Consider the following 16397-nt stretch of genomic DNA (forward strand, 5'->3'; position numbering starts at 1 on the left):
GTTCAGCTGGGCTCACTCACTGAATCTTTCAATACTGAAATGCTAAGAAAGGGGTAAATACTTTTTAATGATTTAAAAAATTCAACAGCAGAGGCGGACCAATTTTTTTCATAAATATAGTACAAATAGTTCACTTTTTTGATGCTCTTCAGCAGGTCCCTGTCTGAAGGCAGCTAACTTGATCTAGACTGACTCAGACATAACTCCTGATTTCTCTGTCCACTGAAAAATGTGAATCCTTGTGGAGGTGAACACGCCTTCAAACAACAAACACCTAAAGGAAATTAGCAGTTCGGGTCGTTGGCTACCTCCTGAAAACCCAGGGCCAGCTCCTCTGTGATTAAACTGAGTCAGATGCATCTGTAATCGAGGCGCTGGTACAATGGGCTCATTCAAGCACAGAACTGCCTTAAACTTTTGGTTTAAATTTTCTGTAAATTAGAAATAATTTTTTACAGTGATTTTTGCTTGCTAAAAAAAAAAATGCGTGTTTCTTGTTAAACATCTAAACTCATTAAAGATCCTTTTTCTGAAAAATTAACATAAAATAGTGAATGTGAAGCGAGAAGGACTTCGAGCTTAGAGAGCTTTACCTCTGTGCCAAGACTATGGGACTGGGAAGAAATGTTGCTTCTCCTTCATCCGGGTCTGACGGTGTATCTTTAGGAGCGCTGTTTCTAGAGGGCAGAGTGGCACCATGCGAGGAACAGACTTTGGAGCGAGATACGGGTTCGAATCCAAACTCTGCCACTAGGCAATCACTCGCCTTCCCTGACCCTCAGTGTCCTCATCTGTAAAGTGACCATAATCAGCTCCACTTCACAGACTTGGGGTGACAACACGGCATCTGCTTCCTGTTGTATATGTCCCCTTTCCCCTTTGGCAGAAATAGTTTTCAATTTCAATTTGCTCTAAAGATCATGTAATTCTATAAAAATTACCCCTAGGCTTTCAACTCCATATCCTGTTTCTTACTGTATCACTGTTTCGTGGTCCCATATCTGGTGCAAAGAAGGCTCTCCTTTTCATTCCTGCTCTACACGACAGCCTTGCCGGAGGGCAACAGTAATCACCCCCACAGTTTATATTTAACCAAACTAGGTTTGTTGTAGGAGAGAAATAGGTAGAAAAATAAAGAAATGATGGGTATTCTGAACCATGGGTTATGGGTTATGAGAGTCTAGCTATTTGCAGGACTCAACTATAAATTTTCCCTGTGAATGTAATCTTCAAATGTGTGTTAACCAGCTGAGGGCTCTAGCAAATTAGTTTTCACAAACCTGTAAGTGTATGTTGGCATGCACTTTCACTCTGCTTCTTAGTCTTTAAAGACATTGAAGCTTTAGAAATTTCGAAAGTATGATTTTTTAAAAGCACCTCATTAAGGAACTTTCAAAATGCAAATGATTTGAAAGTGGGAAGTGTGTTCCATTTTCTCCCAAGTTGGATGACCAGGGTTTCTTCTGGGGGTTGAAGAGTTTACAGGCTCTGAGAGCATGTATCAAATATGAGGGTGGCAAGGGACCCACTCAGAAGGAAACAATTAAGGGGTGGCCTGAGAGGCCTAGGGCCCATGGACTGGGTCACCTTCACTGTACCCATGGAGAGCTTGGCAGGGGGCAGAGAAAGGTAATGGAAGAAGGCAGAATAAAGAAACTGGTGATAGGAAATGACAGGAGAGAGACTGCACAGATAAGGTACAGCGGCAGAACTTTGAACAATGAAGACTAAATTGTGGCCTTTCAGAGGGTCGTGATTCAGCCTATAGCAGTGAGGTGAATGTGCGTAAAATGTGCTTTCATGTAGTGCAAGGGCAGCACTGGGTTGTGTCATGAATAAAATCTGATTTTTATAGTCATCTTTGAATCTCCAAGTAAGTAGGCGTGAACTCAGAATATTGGAGAAACAAATACAGGTAGGTCAAATACTAAAAGTAGGAACAAATTTAGGGATAGACAGAATTCTGATACAGGCAGGATTCATTTCACAAGATAATTCAGGAGAGTGTCTCAACTCTTTACTGATTGTAAAATTTTTTTTTTTTAAAGATTTTATTTTTTCCTTTTTCTCCCCAAAGCCCCCCAGTACATAGTTGTGTATTCTTCGTTGTGGGTTCTTCTAGTTGTGGCATGTGGGACGCTGCCTCAGCGTGGTCTGATGAGCAGTGCCATGTCCGCACCCAGGATTTGAACTGACGAAACACTGGGCCGCCTGCAGCGGAGTGCGCGAACTTAACCACTCGGCCACGGGGCCGGCCCCCAAATTTTTTTTTTAATGATTAAAATTACTTGAATTCAATGGGCCAGTGCTTAGATATGCTTTATGTTCTGCTGAATTTTTTCCACAATGATATTTATCCTTTTTCCCCCAATAATTTCCACCAGTGTGCTTTACACAGAGTAGGCACTTAATAAATATTTGTTAAAAGAATGAATGATTGACTAATATTTGTTGTACTAGGATTTGATCTGTACTACAAAATAAATAAAATTTTGTACTGTCCCCCATTTTCCTATGCTGTTAGTTATGTCAGTCTCCTTTTCCTTCATTCACTCCACAAAGATTCTAGCAGAGCTTCTGAAAATGAGTCTCAGATATGCATTGTTTGTGTCCAATGTGAATTCTCCTGCACATCGCATGGCTTGGTGTATTGAGTGGCCCTTACTTGGTCTTTCTAAGAAGACCATCTCATGATACAGGGGTGGTACGCAGCACACTGTCCACCACACAGAACACTGGTGACAGCACACACAGAAGGGCCTGAGAGACGTCGAGAAATTGCAGGTGATAAAGGTATTGAGAATCTGATGGACTCCAGTTTCATTTGCTTTCATGATTTCTGTTTATACTCTTGTGACTACACATATAAGCAGGAGGGGAGGTGGAAAGCTAAGATCTCCCTAAAAGGGAGGAGTGCTTAGCTTTTTATTACAAGTTAAGAGCACAGGGATTTCTCAGGTTTCCACTGTGATCGACGAGACTTTTTAGCACTAGCAAGAAGAGTTGAGAAAATGTGCAACAAGTGAAAATTGATGAGGATGGGATACAGTTCAGAGGAAAAGCAGGGCGAAGCCTTGAAAGGACCTCTGTCTTGTCTATATCAGACAGCCTTGGTTTTGCTGTCTGGCTAGGCTATGCAGGGGGATCTTCCAGAAAGGCTCACGTGGGTCTCATGGATTTTGCCTGATCTGCATCTCACAGATTTCAGCTAACTTTGTAACTGTGGTTCTGAAAAGAAATCAACACACATTGTGTAGTACTCTTTGGCTAAGACAACCGTTTATGATGAGATGCCCATGCACTCATACATTGTTTTGTTTGTTTATGTTTTGGACGAAGAGAAAATAATCAATAGTCTGTAACTGGCTTTATTTCAAATAACATCTTTTACTATTTATCTTGTTGGATTTAACCAGTTGTTTCCAAAATAATTTACTTCTTGGTTTAATTTCTCCCCAAATCAACTTATATAGAGAGATATCACAACTCAAGTCCAATTCAATAGTAGATATTATTTCATAATATACATACTATAAAATACTATTTTCATCTCAAGATTATCAACTATCTGGACTCTGACATTCTGATGAGGTTTTGTAGATGATATTTCTATGAGTCCATTTGGTCAGCAAAGGGTGTCTTAATTTTTCACAGAATTTAATAGTGAGAGTATCAAGAATTAGGACAGTTCTCACAGACTTTACCCATGTTTATGCTCACAAATTACTGTACACGTCTGTAGGAGTCTACGGTAAACGTCAAGTCAGATATGAATTTCTTATGTATTCTGAGTCCTGGGCCGTCTGCCAGGAAGAGGGACTTGGGGAGTGACGTTTTGCACAGGTGAGAGGCTCTACTGAGAACAGAGAGCTTGGCTATGGTAACCTCTACGTTAAAAGGGTTGAGTATTTGGGAGGAAATGAAAAGCAAAGCAACTCTCAAATTTATGAAAATGCAGGAGAGGAGGAAAAGCAGACAAACTACTACCCTAAATATATTAGAAAAGGCGAAAGGAATTACTTGGCAGGAATTCTTAGCATTTAGAACCAGTTGGAATATGAGAAAACTAGAGAAAAGGGTGATTTGGGTGGATCATCAGAAAATGCGTTTGGTAGGGGAATGCATTGTGTGAAACTCATGAAGCCATCCCTGCAGGACACATTTTCACATCACCTAAAAGAAACTCTTCTGAGTGATGACAGAGGTAGCCTCAGTGATGCCATTAGTTTGGGGTTGAAGGCTAGGACTTGAGGCAGGTGGAACTGTCTTCCTAGTTCCCAGTTCAGCCAATTGCCGTTACATAGGCCTTAGTTTCTATGTAAGATGTTTCTAAATTATAGTTCTTATTGGCTTTACCAAAACTACCTGATTAGGGTAGATTTTTAAAAGAATGGGTGTGATTGTCCTCTGATACTTGGCACAGTAGGGGTGTTTTCAATAGGGGCAGCTTTGGGGAGCATTTAGGAACATGGGAAAACAAATGGCACACCACCCCGTGGGATGATAGACTGAGCTCCACCCAGACTGACAACACAGCAGAGCATGTGGGACAGTCTGATCTGACTCCATGGGTCTCCTGCCTACGTCTCTGTCTTACCCCCCTTTGACAGACAGGAATGTGTTTCTGAGTGTCATTTGTCTGCCTTTCTCCTTACCACTCTTCTAAATGCCATATTATCTTTTTCTATTAGTTATTTTGAGGCCAATCAATTGCTTGAATTAAGGTGTTATGAATCGTAAACTATTATCTAGGAGAAACCTTAATATCAAAACCTAGCTTCTGAGAAGCATGATAAAGAAAATGAATTTTCACCTATTCTCACTTCAGTCTCAGGATATTCTTAGTTAAGCATTAAAATATTAATCAAGATTAATCAAAAGGCAAATCTGAAGAACGAGTTAAGTTTAATAGGGAAATGGCATCCCAAACCATCTTGATGAGTACAAATGTAGAAGCCAGTCCCTGCTCCTTTCGACCTCCAGGTGGTGCTGTTTACCTGGATTTGGAGAGCAGGCACCCAACCCCATCTCCTTCCCTTAGGTTCAGAGCTGGACTTTCATTTTTTCAAAATATTTTCCGTTTCTACAGATGTGTTCTTTTAAATGGTCAATAAATTTTTATAACCATTATTTGAAAAATTTCAAGATTATTGTGATTTGTGCTTCCTAGCCAAGAATACTTTTTATGTCTGGGACACACCCAGAGTCAGGCGTTTATGTTCATTCATTGGTCCCGCCTCCCCTGCCTTTCCTTGCTTCTTAGAACCCAGGCTCAGCCACTGATATTTGGGCTGTCAGTAGAACTCATCCAAGTGCCTTTAAATACTATGTGATTTAAAAATAGATTTCTGGTTCAGTTAAGGCAGCTCAGCTTCATAGGCCTCTGAGTAAAGAACACCATCTTTACAGGAATGCTTTTATATCCCACAGCCAACAAGTATTCCTAGCAGAGCTGACCCGATTTTTTGGTGAGGGGGTGCTTGTTAGACACCAGAAATGCTTTGATGGTTTGAGCTCACCTTTACAATGACACCCTGTAATCCAACCCAAATTCCTCAGAAAAGCGTCCCTAGAAAAAAACTGAGAGGGAGTCATGGACCATTTCTCTCCGTTTTGATAGATTTCAGTGCCAGGAGTAGTGGAAATTCCATTGTACAGCATGGAACTAGGACAAGAATGCAGTGGTATCAATTTTATCATCAGTGCGGTCTGGAATTATTAAGATTGGCTTTAAAAAATAACCAACTAACAAGCTTTTCTTGTCCTTTTTTTCCCTTTTCTTTTCTGTCATAAGGGGTTTGTAAACAAGCTGGATGAATTCATTCAATGGTTAAACGAAGCCATGGAAACCACTGAGAATTGGACACCCCCTAAAGCAGAGACAGATGGCCTTAAACTGTACCTGGAGACGCACTTGGTAGGCAAGACTGTGTTGCTCTTACTGTTAGTAATGGGAGGATTTTAATGCACTGTTTGTTTGTTTATGGATAATATCAATTTTATTTATCAGAATTCTTGTATGCTAATGAAACCAAGTTTTAATGGGGTAAACCGCAGAACTGAAAATTTACAGGCATTTAAAGAAATACTATGAAATCTAAATCCTCCATATTTCAAGCTATTTTTTCAAAACTTTTTCCAGAAAGGTAAGTAACTATTTTTAAAATACCTTAGAAAATTTTCCTAGACCCTTGCTCTTTAAAGCAATGATTGAAGGCTTTCTTCTTCTTAAAAAAAAAATAATAAATGAGAGAGATAATTTTGATGACCATTCTAAGCCTTCTAGAATTCTTGTAAAATTAATGAACCTCTCATTATCAAGAGGGTCTACTTTATCTGTTCTACACTGGGTTATTTTAATAAAATATTTAAAATGATGATCTCCATCATTTTTGCTGCTATGTGGGTTTTTCAGCATATAATTAATACAACTGTCATTACAGTTGTCCCTGTGCACAGGGAAAACCATGAGAGGAAGTGGAAAACACTTGGATGAATATGCTTCTGAATATGTTAGAGGCAAGAATTATAGACTGGGGGACATTTGATGAACCTCATGAGGTTTTTACTGAATGCTTCAAATGGCCGATATCAATTATGAAGGGGTGGAAACCACGTAGCGGAGTGTGATAAAGCATGAAGAAAGAGCACGTTGTCATAGGAAATGAAAATTCAAGCTTTAAGGATCTCATCTTTATTCCTTTCACTGATAGCATAAAATTGACAAAGGCATTGAACACGTATCCTTGGGCACCCATCTGTGGGGTTGATTTTCTGCCCCTCTTACACACTCAGAATTTGGATTGAATAAACATCGTGTGGGAGTCCTACATGTGTGCGAGTTCACAGGGCTCCAGAACTGTTCCCTGTGATGTTAAGTGAGAGAATGGGAGAGAGGGAGAAGAAAGAGAGAGAGAAGAAGGGAAAAAGAGACAGTGTTTTTGTTTTTTTGGTATTCGTGTTTTGCAGTGTGTCTTACATCATTGCAAGAAAAACACCCTCAAAATCCCATTGCTGCATGCAAATAGCCTTGTAAGTGATAAAGAATGACAGAACTGTGTGGGGGAGGGTGGTTGTATAGCTTCCTTTTTTAGAGACCTGGGTGGATGGTGTGTAAAAATGCCAATGACTCTAGCCACCTCTCTTGTACATGGGTTTTTAAATACTGCCCTTAGTACTCAATTCCCTGTTGAGTAGAGCCTTGATTTTTTTTTTAAAGAGGGCATTTCATAATAGCAAGATAAAGACATTCAGTGCTTTATAATGTAAATTGTATTAATTAGAATGTCAACTTTTCACTGGCATTGTTCTGACAGAAATTCTAATCTGTGTTTAAACAGGAGTATATGAACTTTATTTCACATTAAGTGTGCTGTCTTAATTTCTCTTGATTTAATATTTTATGGAAAACACACATTTAGTTTTTGAGGTCCCAGAGGGCATGGGGACATAAAGAGTACTTTAATTCTAGGCTATTTATTGAAAGCCGTGCTGGGAGAGTATGAACCAAGGTCTCTCTTCTCTTTGGGAGTTGAGCAACATGGCCTCTTTGGAACCAATATGCACTCCCATTCTCAAAACCACATTGCGGAGTTCCTTACTTAGCATCTGTGTTGGCCTCTGTCCCATTCTAGCTGAATACTATCCACTAGAACTTTCTATGATGATGGAATATTCTGTATTGTATTGTCCAATGCCGGAGCCACTAACCACATATATCTACTGAGCACTTGAAATGTGGGTAGAGCAACTGAGGAAATGAACTTTAATTCTAATGAACTTACGTGTAAATTTAAATGGCCACCTGTGGCATATGACTACTGTATTCTAGCCTTATAAATAGCAGAACACTTTACAGCTGACTAATGAATCGCAGGTACCATAGCCACCTCATAATGACATTGTCATTCAAAAGGTGGAAACCATTATGCCCTTTGCTGTGGATCTCTACATTAGATCTCTGCGTTAGATCCACAGCAAAGGGTCCTTCCTAAAATGTTTATCTCTTAAAAAATAACCTCATTTCTGCCTAATGATCAACACTTTCTTGAATGAGTTTTCTCCACAGTCATGTCTGATTGTATTGGTTGAATAGAGAAAGCTTAGGTAAATCTTCTTTATCTCTGTTTTGCGAACAATGAGGGACTATGACTTCCAGATCTGTTCACTGGATGTATACTCACAATCTGAAATTTTGATTAGCATGGTGTAACCGTTACTGAAGATCTAGTGTGTGTACATCACCACTGAGTGATACTTAAGGACAATTAACTGAGTCACTGTTATACCGCATGCTGAGTCTGTTACGCTAAACACAGCCTGTTGTTTATACATTTTTCAGACAAACTCTGAGTTACTTTGTCTCTCTGAGGATGATGTCTACATTGTCCTCCTGATCGATGTTGTCAGTTATATTGTTTATTGTATTTTCTTATGCAGTGCTGAGTTAATATTGTTATTCTTCTCAAAAGAAGGCAAAAAACCCTACCTTTCCATAAAGAAAGTATACAACTAAGCCTAGAGATCTATATTCCTTTGTTCACCCTGCATAAGTCATTACTGCTTCTTAATGAGTGGGTAAGCAGTGTTTGCAAGATTATCCAGCATGTAGAAATAGTTATGAGTTTCTTTAAACATCTCTACAGATTCTATAGTTTAACATTAAATCAACAGATGTGTGAGCCCCTGAGTTCAGCGTCTTCTGTGGTTTAATAATGTACTAGAATAGTTGGCACTCTGCAATGTTTATTGTAAAGAAAAACACATATAAAAACAATAACAAAAGTTGTACATTTATATTTTGGTACTTAGTTCAATTATTTTCCATGATGGTAACCAAGGGTTTTCACTAACACAAATCAATTAAAGCTTCACAATACCTTTATGAGAGATATGAAGGAGCTTTATTTCAACTGTAAGAAATACTGTGAAATTGTGATGCTACATCAATGATTTTCCATGATAATTAATCATCTGCTTGCAACCTGGCTGCTCCTTTCAAAAATACAATTCCTATCTTCTTAGAAAATGACATTTTCAGGAAAATGTCATTCTGGAAAGGTATTTTGTGAGTATTGAGCATCCCTCTTCTTTGAAAATCACTTTTAAAATTGCATTGTATGCATACATTCTTGGATGGACTCCTTCCTCACCTCTGCCCACTTTTTAAAATAACTTTATTGAGGTATAATTGACATATTATAAATTGTACATATTTAAAGTGTACAATTTTGCAAGTTTTGACCAATTGACAATTGTATACACCCATGAAACCATCACCACAATCAAGATAGTGTACATGCCCACCACTTTCAAAAGCTTCCTCTCAACCCTTTATAATTTCTCCTTCCCTTCCATCCTGGCTTTCCCCCATCCTTAAACAATCATTGATCTGCTTTCTGTCACTGTTAGGTTAGTTTGTACTGTCTAAAATTTTACATAAAGGCAGTCAAACACTATGTACTTTTTTAAAAACCTATTTCTTTCACCAACCATACTTATTTCAAAGTTGCCTGTTTCAATTGTTCATTTTTATTGCTGAGTAATATTCCGTTCCATAGACATACCACAATTTGTGTATCCATTCACCTGTTGGTGGACATTTAGATGTTTCCCTCACCACCTTTTTTATTGGCTAAAGAAGCAAAAGTCACCAAGAACTACATTTGAGTAGAAGAATCATAAATAGTTCTTGGCAAACGATTTAGATGTTTTTTCCTTTGAGAGAATTTATAGTATCTTCAGAGGTAGAGTGTTTTAGAGTAAAGCAGCAGAGCAGGACAGCAACTTCTCCCTCCAGAGATTTCATTTCCTGTCCATTTCCTCCTGAAAAGATAACTCTGATCTCTCAAACAGTTTTTATACATGCCTAACTCACGAAATGGGTACCACATCTTATGCAATCAATTGCAGGAAAGCAAACCAGGAGTTTTTTAAATCTATAGTCAGTAAGAGTATCCAACAGGAGAAAGCAAAGTCAAACAGACGCCAGACAACAGTGCAAGAATTAGGAAGAAGAACCAAGCTCAAGAGCCTGCCTTAAACTTGTGTGATAAATTTGCCTAGGTCACACCATGTCACATTGGGCAAGCATTAACCAACCGCATAGAAACAGCCTTGGAAAACCACGTGCTTAATTCAAGTTGATTAATGAGGAAACATGGGAGTAAATGGTGATGGTGAATTCATATATATTAAGCACCTTGGAGTGCCAGGAAGTTAGTAGGTGCTGGGAATATGTGATGACTGATTTGGCTTCTTACTTCCAGGGATTTTCAGTCTAAAGGAGATGACCACAGGTTAAATGTAGTTGTCTTTGGACCCATGAATGATGTATGTAACATAATTTTGGGCAGTATACTTCTTGTAGGATAAGCAAAGTACTGTTCAGAGCACAGAGAAAAGTTTTGTTGGTTCTTCCTGAGGGTAGAAAAGGCTCAAAGAGGTAATTTGGTGTAGACCTCACACGTCATATATAATTTGTTGGATAGAAAGGGGAGGAGAGGAGATGGGAGGAAATTTTATGGGCAAGTAAGGCAACTGTGGTAAGCCATTCGGTGTGGCTGAGACTAGATTGGTGCTGGTTGGGTGGTAAAGGAGATTGAATGTTTTTTTAATGGATTGAACTTTTCTCTGGGGACAATGGGGACTCATTAGAGGTTTTATTTTATTTTAAAACAGGAGAGTGGCATGAATCAACTGTCAATTCCATGGGCATAGGGTCAACTTGGCATAGATAACTGGATGAAGTCCATGGCTTTGATGAGAGAATAACTATGGGCATAATGGAAAATGGATTTGAGAAGAGCATTTGAAGGATATGTTATCACTGTTATAGACTGTTATCACTCTCTTTAAATGTGTTTTTTTTCGACTAATATATGGATATAACACAAAATTCCAAAGGTAAATAAAGGAAGGGAGTAAAAAGGTAGAAAATAAAAAAATAGGCCTCCCACCTATGTCCCCCCAGTCCAATTCTCCTCTCTTGAGGCGACTACTGTTTCTTGTTTCTTTATATCCTTTCAGAGTTATTCCAGGTATTTGAAAACAAATGCATATGTGTACTTAACTTTGTTCCCTTAATTTATGCTAGCACTAATTCAAAATCAGTAAATATAGACCTACTTCATCTTTTTGAATGGCTGCACAATGTTCCTTTTATGAATATGCCATAATTTACTGATAAAAATTTGGGTTGTTTGTGGTCTTTTTCTATTATAGACAGTGCTTCAGTGAATATCCTTGGATATTCATCATTTGCATAGTATAAGTATATCCTCAGAATAAATACCTTACATGTGAAATTTCTGGGTCAAAGTTTACATGCATTTAAAATTTTCGTGTATTGCCAAATTGTCCTTTCTTGAGATTGTACCAATTTATACTTAGCAATGCATGAGAACGCCTATTTCTGCGCATCTTTGCTATTGGAATATGTTATCACGTTGGTTGATCTTTGTTCCTTTGATAGTTACAAATGGCATCTCACTGTAGTTTAGTTTGTATTTCTTGTATTTTAAGTGGCATTGAGTACCTCTTCATATTTTTAGGAGTCATTTGTATTTCTTTTCTGAGAACTGTCTGCTCATATTCTTAGCCTGTTTTTCTGTTGAGTCATTGGCCTTTTGCATCAGGATTTATGGGAGCTTTGTGTATATATTAAGGAAATGAGTCCCTTATCTGTGATATTAATAGAAATGTTTTTAAAAGAAACTATTTTTTGGGTTCTGTTCCAAAAGAACATGGATATCTCAACAGCTTAAGGAATCTGGGGTGAGGCAGACGTGTAGGCCAGGCTGATAAGCAAAAGCGTGTTTGGACTCCAGTCCTGGGAAGACCAGCATGTTCTACGGAGTTTGCTTACACTGTCATGGATGGAACGAACGAGCCTAAGATCAGGGAGGCTGTTGTTGAATGAGTGGATTAGATGATGTCTGAGCAGTGAGAGAACTGGAGAGGATGTGGGTCAGATGGGAGGTAGGAAAGAACAGAGGGGGTGGATTAGAGAGAGAAGGATGGATTAGAGAGATGTGTCAACAGTTCTCTTTTTGATGCTTTGCCTTGTCTAGTCAGAAATCTCATTACCAACATCTGTTTCATCTTCACGGGTCTCCCCTGACGTTACTAATGTCCTTGAGAATAGCACAGGAAGGCCCGCAGCCCACAGTGACAGAAATATGACCAAGACTTGATGTGTGGAAGGGTGTGGAAACTGGCTGAAAGCTTTTCTCTCTGTGTGTGGAGTGGGACTGAAGCTCCAGGGCCATCTGAGGGGTGGGCGAAACCAGGAAGTGTGAACATTACAAGTAGTGTTTACATGGAAGAGAGGGGGCAAATACTACAAGAGCCTAGTGGTCATTGGGGGTATGTGCCAAAAGTGGAACAAACTTTGTCTTTCATACAACTGCTGTGATTAGGGGACTCTAGTTAAAGGCAAGCATTAAATTATACTCAATGGAAAAAATTCAAACCATATAAAAGAACATAAAATTAAAAGTAAAAAGCCTTCCCCTCCCTTGGGTAACCAACATAAACAGTTTGTTCCATATCTTTTTGAACCTTCTTATGTAAAAATGCACACATTTTAATGATTTTGCATTCATGTTATATATACTGTTCAATGACTGCTTTTTGTATCTAAACATATCTCAGACTTCCTTCTGTCAGTACATTAAGGTCTACTATACATTCTAGCAGATCCTCAATATTTTATTGTGTAGATGTACCACAATTTATTCAATCATTCCCATGACGATGGCCAGTGAAGCGGCCTCCTTATTTATGCTCTTGCAAATAATTATGCAACGAGCATTCGGGTTATTTTAGCACCAGTTGATAATCTCTCTGTCCTGTTGTCCGTCTGCAGAAGCACTCAGGGCCCCCATGTAGTGAGAGTCTGTCATTCTCTAGGGATGGTTTTTTCTTTAGGTTCTAAAAAGTGAGTAGGGTCCATGTTTGTGTGTGTACAGAGTTTCGAGTCCAAGTTTATAGGGGTAACTTTGAAAGCCCACCTTCCAGAACTTTGTTGTTCATTTTAGGATCAGTGCCTGCAATTTGAGGTCCCTACCACAAGGTGGCACAGAAGCACCAAAATCCTGCAGACAGTGCTGAGAGTCTTGGTACCCTTAAAGGATTTGAAAATTTTTCCCTGTTGACATTACCTGAAGTCTTACAAAAACAGATTGGATTAAACTACTAATATGTCTGGCTAACAAAATCTCTATAGATATTTTCGTGCATTTATTATCTATATTTAGATCTTCATGTTATATCCTATTTTTTATTAAATAGCTTTCATTTATATCGTAAAAGAAACAATATACTTCTCACAGAGTTTTTAGCCATACAAGAAAATTTCCCCAAATACATTCAGCCCTTTTTCTTTTGCTTGCCCTCCTGTCTCCACCTCTGCTCCGTTTTTCATGGCTTGAGGTTAAGAGATGACAGGCCTCCCTTTTTCCCATTTGCTGGTGCCCAGCTCTCCTTGCCTCCCTCTCTTCTGAGAAGACAGGTAGCCCTGGCCCAAGAAAGAGGAGCTTCACAAGACGGGCAGCTGCACGTCGCTGTTGTGCTCAGCTAGTGGAGGCTGTTGGTCAGACTTCGAAAGCCTGAGCTGTGTGAGTTTCACTGACACCTCCCTCCGTCTCACTGAGCAGAGCTGGTGGTCTCGTAGGAACTTGGAACTTCCATTTGCTTGTCCCCTTGATTCCCATCAGTTTAAAGGAAGTAGCTGAGATGAGTAGGGAGCAGCATTACTTCTCTTTGGGGGATTTGAAATGCTCAACTCCCGGCCTTGAGTTCCTTCCTTTGGTGGGTTGGGATGGAAAGGTCTGTGGGGAATTTATAGCATGCAGGCATTTTGAGGTTGATGTGTGGGGACAGGAGGCTCATCATTTTGGATGTGTGAAAGTACTGGATCGTAGTCCTTTGCTCATATAACCCTAATTCTGTGTATCTAGGAGACAAATGGCATTGTCTTTCCTTTTCAGTTACAAAGGATCCCTGGACTGTTCAAAGCACCTGGGAACATACTTTTTGCCTGACTCAGTTTAAGGACTTTTGCGCCATAACACCCAGCAGTTCTCATCATTTTGAAAATTATTGGTACCTAGACATTTTACTAATTTATTACTTATTTATTCTTCTTTTTAGGACATAATGACCGTTTTAAGTTAGAATGCCAGGGAAACACTGGATTTATTAAGACTTCCTGTTTAGGGCGGTGGTGTGCTGAGCACTCAAGAGAAAGTTTACAGACTGGCCTTGCCCTCCGGGGTTCGTGCACACGCCCAGCAATACTGTGTGTGGACAAAAGCCAGTGTACGACCTAACTCCTGTGAGCCAGGGTGCTGTCACCTGCCTCTCTCTCCCTGTGTAGACCCCCATGCAGATCCTACTATCTACTGTGTGGCATGGAATTTTGAAATCTTGAAACAATTCACCTAGTGTAAATGATATTAAGGTGAAAGATTCAGGCCCGAAACAGATCTTTACACTAGTCAGAAAAATGCCTGTCCTATCTACTGAAGGTTGTTGTGAAGATCAAAGAAGAACGTTGTATGTGAGGATACTTTGTTCGTTTTGGGGGGGTCGTGTGCATCTTCCTTGGAGACCCGAGAACATGTGGTGTGAGCAGCTTGAGTGTTCCTAGAGAAGCTGTCTCCCCACTGACCCTTCCCTCAACGATTCACCTGTGACTGTCACCTCGCCTGTGTCTCTTTGCTGTCTCCTCTGACCCCCAGCCTTGCAAGTACATAATAGGTACTAAAAATATCTGCTGAATGAATGAATGAGCATTTGTAAAAGCCGCGGTATAACCATTACAGGCAGCAAATTATAACTAACATTATAAATCGTCAAACGATAACTGGGAATGTCTGCAAGTTAAAATATTTCCTCTGCTACTTCCAGACCAACATGGAGCTGGTCACAGAGCTTTCTGGTTGTTACCTGGTATATTTGTGACAAGGAAAACACCAATAGAGGGAAAAAGTAGGAATGTTTTCCTCTGTTTTCAGAATGTGACTCATCCCCTTTGGCAGAAAACATGAGGAAAATAAAAATGTTAACTCAGATATTAGAAAGGTTAAAAAAAAATTCCAGAGGTTAATGTTACTGCTTCAAAATATGAGGACTGTATGACTAGACAGGATGTTAATGACTTGACATTACAAAATTTATTAAATTTGTTTTTCAAGCAGTTTGGTTTCTTCTCTCAAACGCATGAAGCATGTGGGAGTTGGAATAGATCTGCCCCAGGCTGCCAAACAAATTTTTAATGGAACTGGAGTCCTTCAGGGATTGTCCTAAATCCACATAATATTCTTAAGTCCTGGTGTTTGCAGTGGGACCTGTATATTAGCAGATGCACGTGTGAATAATATACTTGTATCCATCCATCACCTTGGTGACTCCACATCTGTAGGGGCTGTTGCACGTCAATTATTCCACCGCAGGGGGTAGAGAGATATTTGGGCCAGAATTGACCTCTTTTTCAATCAGGGCCTCAGAGAAGTGTGTTCTGGAAGTCAAATGGTCCCTTTAGAGAGAACCTGTGTTTGAGAATCCATGTGACCTAAGGTGGCCATGCTGGAAAGTCAATGTGGTTACCTGTGCCAGGTGTGGAGGCAGCATTCAGAAAAGCAAGTGAAAATTTGGTCAGTAAGAGGCACCATCCCCATTCAGGATCTCTCCCATCTACCTAATTCTCGCATCAGATATTAGCAAGTCTATCAGAAAAGAATGTCAATCTTAGTAAAACATATTTACCTTCCACACAAAAAATTAACTGTTTGTTTGAACGAAATTGTGATTTGTTTGAAGAGCTAAATTCACTTTCAAGTGCTTGGAAATATTTTTAATTTCTGAGGTTTCAGGAAGAAGGTCTTCTCAGGAAGAACGAGGATTTTTCTCTTTGTATCTTAGTGCCTTCTTTTTTTTCCCTAAAGAAAACAGTTTTTTATAATGCTTTTCTTTTTGATCATAAACTTGGAACTTCTTTTTCAAGAGTGCATAGTGCTTTTTATTTTTTTAAGCTTCTGGTATTATACCTGTTGGTGTGTTGCGTATTGTCATAACTGATAAATCAGTGACAAATGTAGCCACTTCATTTTGTTGGGGAGATATACAATTGTGGTGGTGGCTGACCATTTGTTTAATTGTGTGGTGAGTACCATTTGATGAGAGGGTAAAGTTAAATTGATGATTTGGGCTGTCTCAGCCAGGGTACAGCTTACATGGCAATTACACTGGGATCATCTAAGTGTAATTGGCAAGTAATTTTGTAAGCGAAGGAACATGACAGCTCATTTACATGGTGTTCACTGAGCAAAATTTGGGGACATTTATCAACCACTTCCAAGCGAAGAGTGATTGCACCAATATCTCACAAAATG

At 39.3% G+C, this 16397-nt stretch overlaps 1 protein-coding gene across 7 annotated transcripts in view; it reads left to right on the plus strand.

The window, feature by feature from the left end:
* AKAP6 (A-kinase anchoring protein 6) overlaps positions 1 to 16397 on the plus strand; it is a 458830-nt gene that overhangs the window by 232542 nt on the left and 209891 nt on the right. For all 7 annotated transcript variants that reach the window (XM_070504219.1, XM_014857147.3, XM_070504220.1 and 4 more), the window contains one exon: positions 5795 to 5917. In XM_070504219.1, the coding sequence (XP_070360320.1) occupies positions 5795 to 5917 (123 nt within the window). The remainder of the gene's footprint in view (positions 1 to 5794; positions 5918 to 16397) is intronic.

The sequence above is a fragment of the Equus asinus genome, chromosome 2 (genome assembly GCF_041296235.1).
Source record: "Equus asinus isolate D_3611 breed Donkey chromosome 2, EquAss-T2T_v2, whole genome shotgun sequence".
Taxonomy (NCBI): Eukaryota; Metazoa; Chordata; class Mammalia; order Perissodactyla; family Equidae; genus Equus; species Equus asinus.